General features: G+C 45.3%; 1 protein-coding gene across 3 annotated transcripts in view; it reads right to left on the reverse strand.

The window, feature by feature from the left end:
- LOC147016046 (cingulin-like protein 1) overlaps positions 1–12,500 on the reverse strand; it is an 89,461-nt gene that overhangs the window by 54,319 nt on the left and 22,642 nt on the right. For 2 of the 3 annotated variants that reach the window (XM_085848723.1, XM_085848725.1), the window contains exon 2: positions 5,068–6,471. In XM_085848723.1, coding sequence (XP_085704849.1) covers positions 5,068–6,465 — 1,398 coding nt within the window. In that variant the 5' untranslated portion in view covers positions 6,466–6,471. Of the gene's footprint in view, positions 1–5,067; positions 6,475–12,500 lie in introns of all 3 variants that reach the window. The other variant, XM_085848724.1, reaches the window with a different exon arrangement.

Below are 12,500 nucleotides of genomic sequence, written 5' to 3' on the forward strand. Positions count from 1 at the left end.
CTCATACATAGAACATACAACAAGGCAAAAGACAAGAGGGGCAGGAGAGGGAAGCACAAATAGTGGGGAACAGAGACAATTGGAGATCTGGAAAGGAGAGGGATGGGGCGGGGTACATAGGGTAAACAAGATGGACACTCCAGGGACTTTCAGGAAGGAAAGCAGGGAATATGAAGGAGGTGGGTTTGTGGTGGATTAACTAACATGGGTAGAAAAGGTCACGATTTTGGATGGGGGAAGATATGAGATGGAGGTGAATGGCTATTTTGAAGATCTGGAGGGAGGAGTGGGATTAAAGAGAGGGTGGGAGTTTGTTCCAAAGGAGGGAGGGGGGAGAGTAATGAAACAATGAAGGTGAGCAGCGATTCTTGATTTTGCCAGTTTCACCAAAAGGGTTTTTTTGGCGAACCTTGAGCGCCATGCAGAAATAAAGGGGTGTGGGGGGGGACAGATCAGAGACATAGTGGGGGGGGGGTGAGGCAAGGCCAGAGAAGAGATGGTAGAAGACAAAGACCACCGACCTGCCTGCGTGAGAGAGTGAGAGACCCAAAGACTCAGCTTCATCGTGGGAGATACTATTGATCAATGCCTTGGTTTCCACAGTGTGAAGCCGAGAAAGGTGAAAGGTGGAAGCACCAGCCCAGAGAGGAAGGCAGTACTCCATCAGGCTGTGGATGAAAGCTTTGTACATGGTCAGGAGCCCAAGTGTTTCAAGGAAGGACTTTGCACGACAAAGGATGCCTAATCGGCGACTGGCTTTTTTGAGGCCAGCTTGGAGACGTAGCTTTTCTAGGAAAGATCATGGCAGATCATGAGGCCCAAAAGTTTGATTGAAAGGACTTCAAGAGGATTGTTGAGAAAGTAGATGGGGGGGGGGGGTGTTCCAGATGGTCCATTCAGAGAGACATAGTGAGTGTGAGATTTGTCAGGATTGAAAGACATGTTCCATGTGTTGGACCAGCTTGTGATTTTATCCAGATCTGCAGAGAGCGACGAGGCTGCTGCTTGCCGATGAAGGAGGGAGCGAGGAGGGGACAGAGATACAGACAGAAAGAGAGGGAGGATGGGAGGGGCAGGGGAAGTTCGCAAAGAGTGAGCAAATCTGTAATGTCCACCAACTAATTCTGGCAGACGTGACACCCAGTTCAACATCTATCTGAGGGACAGCACATTGATTAATCACCCTGCCTGAGAAACACCAGAATGACGGTATATAGCTGGCTCGAGATTCAAACCCAGGCTCGACAGCTTAGAGCGAGTGTGCATATCTCTCGGCCATCCTGCTGTGAACCGAGAACTGAGCCACAGCCGCCTTGCCCACTTCTCGCGCCAAGGGAGCTTTCGCCTTCTTTCAAACTGTTTTTGTTGCACTCAATGAAGTCACACTTCAGGCATATTCCTAAATCTTCTCTTCACTCAATATAATAAGCGGAACAGGAGAAAAAGTGAAGTTTAACGCTTTGGCAATTTCACATGTTCTTGTGTAAATATGGAGAAGGTGGAAGCATAGCCTTGCTTAAATTAGAGGGGGAGCACTAGGTAGAGTGCAAAACCTCCGCCGCCAATACTGCTAGGTCACTCAAGTGAACCTGATATCCTATTCATTCAATTTGACGTCAACAGTGCTCACAGAGTTATAGTTTGCAACTTTCCCTTTTACTTTTAACTTTTACATACTCAATTCATTCGTCATAACTAGATTCCTTGAGACAGAAATTGATTTTACGTGGGTATATCCACCTGAAGTTCCAAAATCAGCCGCAATTATAATTTTGGCATGTTTTTTTTTTGTTGTAAATCACTGAAAACATGTAGAAATGCAAAAAATTAAAAAATAAAAATAAAAAAAAATCGAAATTTTGTTGAAAAAAGTTGCCAAAAATTTTTTTTCTCTAACAATTTCTTTTTGGGGGGAGGGGGTTGGAAATCACTTAAAACACGTAGAAATGCAAAAAAAAATTCAAATATTTTTTTCAAAATGGCCGCCATAGCGGCCATATTGGATTTTGGACAGAGTCCAAAATCAAATGGCATCATCCTTGGACCATACCTAATCCCCCCACCAAGTTTCGTCGAAATCCGTCAAGGAGTTTTTCCGTAATACTGTTCACAAACAAACAAACAAACAAGCAGCCATAGACTGGTACTTACGAAATCGTCAACTTGACCTCTGACCTTGTCGAATAAAAGCTGTCTCTAGAGAAGGAAGTGACGCAAACCAGAAGTTTCTACGATGATTCTGTACCAAACCATCAAAAATCGAATGTTTTGGATGTTTGACCTCACTGTGACCTTGACCTTTGACCAATATTGACCAAAATCTAATCAGCACTAGCCATCACCCTCCTGAATCACATGGTGTAATTTGACATTGGTAGCTTCTTCCGTTCGAGTTATCTGTACCAAACCATCAAAAATCGAATATTTGACCTCACTGTGACCTTGACCTTTGACCGATTTTGACCAAAATCTAATCAGCACGAGCCATCACACTCCTGAATCATGTGGTGCAATTTGACATTGGTAGCTTCTTCCGTTCTCGAGTTATCGTGCCTACAAACAAACAAACAAACAAACAAACATACAAACACACAAACAGAAACGGAAGTCATCAATAAACTTACGAAATCTTAAGATTTCGTAAGTAGCAAATAAACAAACAAATAAACCAATGTCACCCGCAGGGTGACCAGTATCTTGCGAAAAGGTGACCACGTGTGACTTCAAGGTCACACTGAGGTGAACAGAGCTGCTATCCACCAGGAGCGACTCCTTGTGGAATATCTGCCTATGAGAGATTCCGATAAGAATCGTTCTACAGAGTAACCATGAAAAATATGTGTTTGCCTCATAACGTCACCAAATGACGTCATAATGTCTCAAGCTTGACATATCCAGAAAGCACTCATCGAGGTGTTCAATTTGAGGTACTACACGATATGGTTCCTAAAACTTGAAAATTTGACCTTGGGGTCAAATAAGTTTGACGTCAGGCACTAACCATGAAGGTCAAGGCCAATCGCCACCAAAAACTAATCAGCTGAGCGCCAGACCATGAACTATATTCCCATAAAGTTTGGAGACGATTCGATTAAAATTACTCAAAAAATAAGGGTTTCGTCGACTCCCCTGATTTGCGACAAAGTGACCTTGACCTTTGACCTTGACCTTCAAAATCTTGTGCACTGAAAGGGACCTCGATAGGCCTCTGATATGCGAAATTACAAAAATTTCCAATGATAACTGTTCTCTGCAGAATTTTTTATACGTGATTACAGACAAACAAACAAACAAACAAACAAACAAAAAAAAAACATACAAGCTGACGAACATATGTTGCAAAAACTTCGTTTTGGCAAGATAACAAACAAAAAAACGGAAACGGAAGTCATCAATATACTTAGGAAATCTTGAGATTTCGTAAGTAACAAACAGAAAGGGGTGAAAAGAGTAACCTCCGATCTTCGATGGCGGAGGTTAATAAATACGCTTGCACACTTAGTTATGAGAATCAATAATTTCTTAACATTTTCAGATTGATACTTATTTAGTCCATGAGATCAGATCCTCAAATCCCAAATCATATTTCAATAAGTCCGAGACGAGATGGTTGTTTACCAAGGCAAGACATTTTTGTCGGTCAAATCAAAATGGCGGGCGGCTAAGACCCTGCGAGGTGAAGATGGGCTGATCAAGGATAAACCTTTCATGAAGGTAAGCTGCTAATCTTCTTCAAAAGGGGTGTTTAAATTTCCCCAAATACCCAGTTTTCATTCATGCACCAATAGTATGCATGAAAAGTTTTGGCCCGCCTGGTTTCATTGTTTTTGAGTTATGAAGGACACACCACTTTACAATGATTAGGGAGAAAAGGATAGACAGGACGATGAATAAATAACGTATATCAGGTGGTCGATAGACAGGTATGAAAGGGAGGAAAAACCGATCCTATGTACAAAAGGAATAACTTGCTATCGTGGCATGGGCAATACCAGATTCAGATTAAAAAAAGGGAGCAGGCAATGACTTCAGGCAGGCACAAGTTAGTCTCTGGGTCTGCCATGACCCATGCAGGCTGGTGTGGCACAATGCAAAGTGAGGCTCGGGGCAGAAGAATGGTGACGAGGAGCGATGGCGATGGGGAGCAATGAAACAGAGGTGTTTTTGTCCATCAAAACCAAATGTGATCTGTCGCACACATACGAGCTGCATTACCTCTGGGACAGCCCTCATGCATGGCGGGTCCCTCATTGGCAGCTGCTGGTGTGGGCGGCACCATATTTTGGGCTGTCTCGCCATGCAGAAGTGCCTCGCTCCAGGGCTCCACAACGCATTTTGCCGCTGTGGCCCACTGTCCTCAGACCAAATGGCCCACGATTACTTTTTTATGCCTTTGTGCCAGTCTTCCACCTGTACAGGAGGTTTTACAGCATACACCCTTACCCTATTCTGCTCTATTGTTTACAATCACTGCCTCCTCGGGTCAGGTTAGGTATGGGAGCATGCACCAGAGCAGCGGGTCGCTGCGTCCACTTTCCGCCGGTACTCCAGGGGCCTCCGTCTGGCCACCCCCCAGGCAGATACCTGGTCCATCCCCCATGTCCATGAGATGCTGAGCAACCTGCTGCAACCATGAGGCACATGGTTGGCCCATTGGCCTCCTCAGTGGACACATTATGTGTGACTTACCCCTGCCATGCTCCTAATACAAGAGTAATTGTACTCGAATCAAGCACACAGTCCAATGCTATTCTTAACACATTATATCTATGGATCCTCCCCCCCCCTCCATTTTTCCACATAAAAGTATAAAATCATCAGGACATGGATAAACATCTTGATTATTTCATTCGTTTTTCTACCCGTCAGCAGATTGACACTAGCCTTCACAAGGAAGATGAGTTCTTCATTCTATGATTTAAATAACATTTGTAAATCAATTTTAAAAGTCATAAAACAATTTATACCGTTCAGATGGAGGTTAGGACATGTCATTTTGCACCACCCTCATACAAACAAAATGCACATAAACATCCAATCATTGCACGTCTGCTCTGTATCACACACCTGTGTGGCACCACTCCGTTTCTCCAAAACACCTTGGTCCTTCTTGAGAGACAAAGAATGTAAGCGCGAAGTTGATGAACTAACTGTTGGTGATGACAGAGACCCACTAGAGCTGCTTGAGATGCTGTTATCTCTGCCATACAAAGGTCGTCGGACCAGGGTCGATTGATCATCTCTGTCTGCCTGTGTCAAAGCAAGGGATGGTGCAGCTGATGCCAGAAACCTGGTGGATGTCTGTTGCGAGCTTTGAAACACACTCTGCTGTTCCTGCTGTGCAGCACGCTGGGCAGATGACCTCTCTAGGCTCTTTGACCTGAAGCGCTCCTCCGGCGTGAACTGAGAACGTGCACGGCTGCGTCTATTTGGAGCCTGCTCGTCAAACTGACTGATTATCTGGTCAACCATAGGAAGTGGATCACGATCGATGTGCCGTCCGGTCCCTGGAATGAAGGGCACGTACCGCCGGTTCTCATGTCTGTTCGCATTTTGTGCCTTGAGTGCTGCAAGATCATCTGATGAATACTTGTGAAGATCTTCAGAGAGGGGTCGAGCTGGATGCAATGTTTGGGAGTGAAAAGCTGCCGTTTTGTTGGTAACCAATTTCTCTGTACTACCAGCACCACTAACCCGCATTGTTCGCTCAACAGAATTTGGATTAGGCTTAACAGGGAGGCCAAGCGATGAGTTCTGGACTTGAGTGAGACCGCTAGAGCTTGTTTTTGGTGCAAATCTACGAGGAAAAGTGTTTGTAGATCGTGGAAAGTTTACCCCATTCAAACCCTGATTTTCCCCCAACACATCATCTTGATTGATCATTGGTTTTACATCTTGCCTTTTTGTGGGACCACCTGCAGGCATCGAGTGCCAATCCTTTTCACTCTGTTTTGAACCACCGACACCAATGCCATGTACATCAGTCTCAATAAAAGGAGAAAACACTGATTTGTCAGGGTCATAAGGCTGTAATATCCATGGCTGTTTTTGGTAATTCATAAGGGAAGTAGTTCCACGACTCTGCACGTCACCATCCCTGCGTGACCTTGGGCCTTGCAATCCATTCGATGAGGTCTGGCAATGAGAAAGTGAACCAGAACCAACTTTCAAGCCACCATTATAACTCAGTCCTGGTCCGTCACCTTCTTCTCCTGGAGCCATCAGTGAATTGCTCGGTGGTATCAATGGGGTACCAGAATCCTGGCTGTTCAATACAACAAATGGCTGCCCCTGAATTCCCTGAATGCTTATCTGCACACCGTATCCTGGATGACTGGTGTCCACTGCAGGTGGTGGGCGCCTCGTACGAGCAGGTCCCTTAAAATCATCAATGAAGCGAATCTGTAGTCCATAATCCTTCTTTCCCAGCTGGACTAATTCATCATTGCTGCCACGCGCCGCCATCTTGCTCTGCTGGCAACAAGACACACACACACACACAGGAATTGTACCACATCAGAATGGGGTTGCACAAGAGGAAGAAAAAAAGCAAATATACCCATCAGAGATGGGGAATCCCCCGCCATTGAAACATTTTTTTTTCAAGATAGCCGCCCCAGTCGGCCATCTTGGATCCGACAATGCCCAAAATCACTAGGGTTCTTCCTTTTCAGGTGGTACATGTGTGACCCAAATTTCAAATCGATATGCCGAACAGTTTATGAGTTATCGCACTCACAGCTATAAATGTTGACGCCCAGCCAGCCGGACGGACGGATGGGTGGACAGCCGGACGGACGACCCGGGTGACAACAATATCCCCCTTCCGCCACGCGGTGGGGGATAATTAAAAATCAGGCCACAGTACCAGCACACAGTGTTTGACTCTTTTTGAAAGGTATGAAGGTGTCCATCAGTGAAAGCGAGCTGATGAGATTTTTTTAAATTTTTTTAAAGAAAAGAAAACCCAGCATACTCTGATGCAATACCATGTCCGGGGTGGTAAAAGCTTATCGCTTCCGATGTGCATGGCTTCGTCTGAGCTGAGAAATCAATACTCATAGCCTGTGATTAAAGAGAAGCATGAACTTGTAATTTCATTTTGTAAAGGCCAAACCAAAATTACCGGTAATAACTTGCGACGATTATAATACTTTTGAAAACCAAAACTATAACTTTCTTTCAAAATAATTCAAAATATTGTGTCATAAGAGTTGCTGTGGTGGCATGATAATTATCGCGTTATTTTTGGCTTTTTTTGCACACATGATCGAGGTTCGTGGAAGACCAAGGGCAGAAAGGAAGGGAACAAAATAGAAAGCGGGAAACACCAACAGCAGAGTGGAAGTGAGGGAATTTGGTGGAAGTGGAAGGGCTGGCAGGATGTCCTCGAGGTACAGACACTCACCTCTAACCTGTCTAGCTTGGGTTAAAATTCCCGAGCCGGCTATAAACTGTCACCCCGGTGTTTCACCAATGTGTGTGTCGTCCCCTCCGATGGACGTTAAACTGGCATCCTGTCTGCCGGTATTCGTCATGTCGTTATTCATATTCGGCGGTGTCTTTCTTGGTGTTGACGGAAGGAGATAAAGCTTTAGGGCCGGATAAACATCCGAGAGTATTGAAGGAGATGGCAGAGCAGATAACCATGAGGTTAACATGTGTAACGTCATGCTTGTCTGCTCTACCTTTGCTCATACAACGTGACAGCCAGATTCTTCACAAGAACAGCGCCATCACTGATCCACCGAGACTTCAACTGGATGGAAGCATCCAAAGTTTTACACGTGTTCACGTTTTCCAGCGTGTAAATACTTTTTCTAAACGCAAGATAATTGACTAAATTTGGATATAAAATGGTGTTAACTTTGTCTAGCTTCTGGTCCGTGCTCTATTCGGCCGGTGCGTGCCTATAACCCGTATTGTTATAGTATAACTCCCGAGACAAAGTATCCAACGTAATGACGTATCGAAGCTTCAGGACAAGCTTTGACCCAAAATATTTGGCCATTAAATTGACGAAAGCACACGAAGCACAACTCAACCGATCGTGAATGTGGGAGTTTGTTTTTTGTTTTTACTTTTGTGGATGGATTGAGGTGCCGGAGCACCGCTCCAGTATGCTCCAGCTGGACTACGCCCCTGAGAAGGATGTGGGAGTGAAAATAAGCTGAAACACAGGGGGAAAAAAAAAAAAAAGAGAGAGAGAACGGGAAAAGTGGGGATGAAGCAATAAAAAGGAACGAACCAACCAATAATGAACAAAAGGAAGAGGTGAGGGAGAGAGGGGGAAAAAAAATCACAATAACCTGGAAAAAGGGAGAACTTGAGAATGGGGTCGTTTCAGATCAAAGATATGATTATGGATGGGGGATGATCTGAGGTCGTGGGGAAAAACGGTCTTGAAGGCTTGGAGGGAAGAACAATGGGACTGAACAGACTGGGGAAGTTGATTCCACAAGGGAGAGAAAAGAGGAACAAATGAGTCGAGGTGAGCAGTGAGCCTGGGTTTTGGGAGCTACAAGAACATGGTTACTGTCAGACCATGTGCACCTTGCAGAAACCTCGGAATGACAGAGCCAAGAGAGGGCAGCTTGCGCAAGCCCAAAGAGGAAGTAGAATGCAGAAAGGCCACCAACCTGTCGGTGATGTGAAAGTCACAGGCCTAGACATTCAGCTTTGTTCTGGGAGATCCCAATGATTTTCCATGGCATCAAAAGGGGCAAGGTGTGAGGCAGACATACCAGCCCGAAGAGAGCAAAGCAGGGGCCGGGAATGAATGGAGAAAAGAGGGGGCTGGGAGTGAAGGGAGCAAAGAAGGGGCTGGGAGTGAAGGGAGCAAAGAGGGGGCGGGGAGTGAAGGGAGCAAAGAGGGGGCCGGGAGTGAAGGGAGCAAAGAGGGGCCGGGAGTGAAGGGAGCAAAGAGGGGGCCGGGAGTGAAGGGAGCAAAGAGGGGGCTGGGAGTGAAGGGAGCAAAGAGGGGGCTGGGAGTGAAGGGAGCAAAGAGGGGCGGGGAGTGAAGGGAGCAAAGAGGGGGCCAGGAGTGAAGGGAGCAAAGAGGGGGCCGGGAGTGAAGGGAGCAAAGAGGGGGCCGGGAGTGAAGGGAGCAAAGAGGGGGCTGGGAGTGTAGGGAGCAAAGAGGGGGCTGGGAGTGAAGGGAGAAAAGCGGGGGCATGGAGTGAAGGGAGCAAAGAGGGGGCTCGGAGTGAAGGGAGCAAAGAGGGGGCTGGGAGTGAAGGGAGCAAAGAGGGGGCTGGGAGTGAAGGGAGCAAAGAGGGGGCTGGGAGTGAAGGGAGCAAAGAGGGGGCATGGAGTGAAGGGAGAAAAGCGGGGGCATGGAGTGAAGGAAGCAAGGAGGGGGCTGGGAGTGAAGGGAGAAAAGAGGGGGCTGGGAGTGAAGGGAGAAAAGAGGGGGCTGGGAGTGAAGGGAGAAAAGAGGGGGCTGGGAGTGAAGGGAGCAAAGAGGGGGCTGGGAGTGAAGGGAGAAAAGCGGGGGCATGGAGTGAAGGAAGCAAGGAGGGGGCTGGGAGTGAAGGGAGAAAAGAGGGGGCTGGGAGTGAAGGGAGCTGGGAGTGAAGGGAGAAAAGCGGGGGCATGGAGTGAAGGAAGCAAGGAGGGTAGGGCATGAAGGAAGCACAGAGTGTAGGGAGAAGTAATCTGTGGACACCGAGCAGGGGTGGTGTGGGGTGAGGGTTGGGAAGCCTGGAATGGATGCAGGGGAACCCTGGTGTGAAGATGTGTTTGAGGTTCCTGATATATTCCTACAACAGCACAAAAACCGGTTGGATTGAAGGATTACAAGGGCATAGAGATGAAAGACAGACATCATGATTGGAATGTGAATGATGATTAAAGGCACGAAGAAAGACAGTGCTGTAAAAACACGATGGCTGATGAGGAACCAAATTGTGCATCATTCCAGGATGAAGAAGGGAAGGATGGAAAGCAGAATGGGAGAAAGGTGTTTGGAAGCAAATACAGTGGAAGATTGAACATTTAAAAATCGCCGTTTAAAAAGTTTGTAATTGATAGAGTTGGAGTACAGGAAAAAAAAAAAGAGGAAGAATGACTGGGAATGAAAATTCGGGAATTAATGAATTTGGAATGAATTGAAAATGAATGTGATGTCATTTAATTATGACAATGCAAGGTCATTTTGAGAAGGAAGAAATGAAAAAGAGAGAGAGCATTTTAGGTAAGGAAGAAGGGACGGGTTTACCGAGGGCAAAGTGTGGCAAGACGTCTCGGAGGCAAGCTTGTCGAGCACGTCGTCAACCGAGCGAGATAGACAAATAAAAATCATTTCATTCACAAGTGCTCCATAGAAGTTTCTTTCTATGTAAGAATGCACCAGAAAGAATTCCACAAGATCATTTCATCTTCTATTTCTTAAACGTAACCTCCGAAGGAATTTGGAATTTCTCCAGTCATTAAACACCCACGGCATTTTCTCATAACTGTCATCAGCACCAACTCTAAAAATTTCAGTTTGATGGTTGGTCCATATTGCCTTGCTGTAACCTTTTGAAAAAAACAAACAAACAAAAAAAAAACAATGTAATTTGATCATCTGCAGGTTCTTTTCCATCCATCCATCCATCCATCCATCGGGACCATGCTCTGTGTAGAGCGTTGGTGCTGCTTAAGCAGTCTCCTTGGCTATGGGACACAATCCTGGACGGGTCGCCACTCCGATACAGTATACCAACATGCTGGCACTCATTTTGCCGACCTCGGAAGGATGACAGGCAGAGTCAACCCCACCTGAGATTAGTTCAACAGCTGAGTGGGATTTGAGCTCAGGATCCTAGGATCCCAAGACCACCACCCTAACCATTAAGGCAACACCGGGCATAGGTTCTTATGTTCTCCAACTATTGAGTTCATCTTTCAGTCCATGCAATCACAAGCTCGATACTCCGTCATGTGGATCAATGATCCTTCCTTATGATTTCAACCTTATTATAGAAATGACGCTTCAGGGAAGATTTGTATCCTTTGGAACTTGCAAAGGTTACTATGGCATTAAAAAATAAATAAATCATTCAATCAATCAATCAGCTTTTTGTGTGGAATAGGTTTCGAATCTTTTTTTGACCGAATATCAAATCAACTTCACCATTTCCTTTCAAGATGTCCGATAAAGTGCATTTTGCATCCCAGCAAAACCAGTGACTTCTCGAGTTGTTGCAAGATCATTTGGTCTCGAGCACAATTATTTCGGAAATTAAATAGCTTGCTCCGCACAGGCAGGAAGTCCCATCAAGTAGCAGGTTGATCAAAGGCATGACAAGCCGTCTACCCGAGTCTCCTGTTGTGTCGATCGATAACAGACCTTATGGTATCGTTCGGACAAGTGGACTGTGCCGTCACCATTGCAAAATAGTTCCTTTGGAAAGGCCATGTGCTATACTTCTGCGGCCCAAATTTATGAGCCATTCGTCATTATGGCTCACAAAATGGTTTCAACCACCTCATTGTTCAGTTCGTGTCAGACCTTGGCAGCCCCAAGACCATCCTCCTGAAAACATTGCAATTATTACAACCTTTGCTTGCCATTCGATTTTGCCGAGAAATTATCTCTGGGTTAACTTTGACAAATGTGTTCAACCAAAAACATCTGGCTACTTCCCCAGAGAAAACGCCAACGATACATCAAGCTAATCATTTTACCAGTGGAACATCTACAAAACATTAGTGACATCGCATGGGAACCGATGTGATTCACGATGGTCTTCCCACTCTGACTCCATGCAATCAAATAATAATAATAATAATAATAATAATAATAATAATCATCTATAATTCCCACAAATACAAATTATGTACATGACCTTTCACATGCATGACGAAAATCATCAGCTATTTCCCATTGTAACTGTACAGCCTGCCAAGCAGCTCAACATTCTTCATCCTGCAGCCTAATGAGCTATTGCTATGGCAACAATGAGCCTTAATGTAGGCAATGGGTTTGTGTCCTACGCGAGTCAGGAGTACAACACTCGCTGGCCGAATACAATTCCCAGGCCTGTCGTTGACAGGAAACGATGCCAGCTAAAATAAAGCTTGTCGCACCAGCAACCCCCATTTCCCCTTGCACTCCATTTTCTTCCCCAATTTCCCTGCAAATTCATAATTTGTTTTGGAATGGGTGGGGGTATTTACACTACTTCATGAAATCTAAAAATGAATTCGATCTCACTCAAACAATCATCATGGTGGCCTGAGCACTGCTCGTTATGTTTCATCTTTCTAACAATCAATCATACATCTGCTAACATTCAAAATCCAAAAATAACCAAACTAATCCCACTTTGGTCACCAGGATGACAACAGCCACAGCAACCGGCGATAATACAATTAATACAACAACGTCTTGATGAGCCAAATCACGAGGACAATTCAAAATGGTTCAATATGCCACAAAAATAAAAGGCAAATTGCGGTTCAACAGATTACATATTTGAGACACGTAGCATCAGCGGTCATTGTGAGGCCAA

The sequence above is a fragment of the Eptatretus burgeri genome, chromosome 12 (assembly GCF_056783735.1).
Source record: "Eptatretus burgeri isolate ZD-2024b chromosome 12, Ebu_testis_v1, whole genome shotgun sequence".
Classification (NCBI taxonomy): Eukaryota; Metazoa; Chordata; class Myxini; order Myxiniformes; family Myxinidae; genus Eptatretus; species Eptatretus burgeri.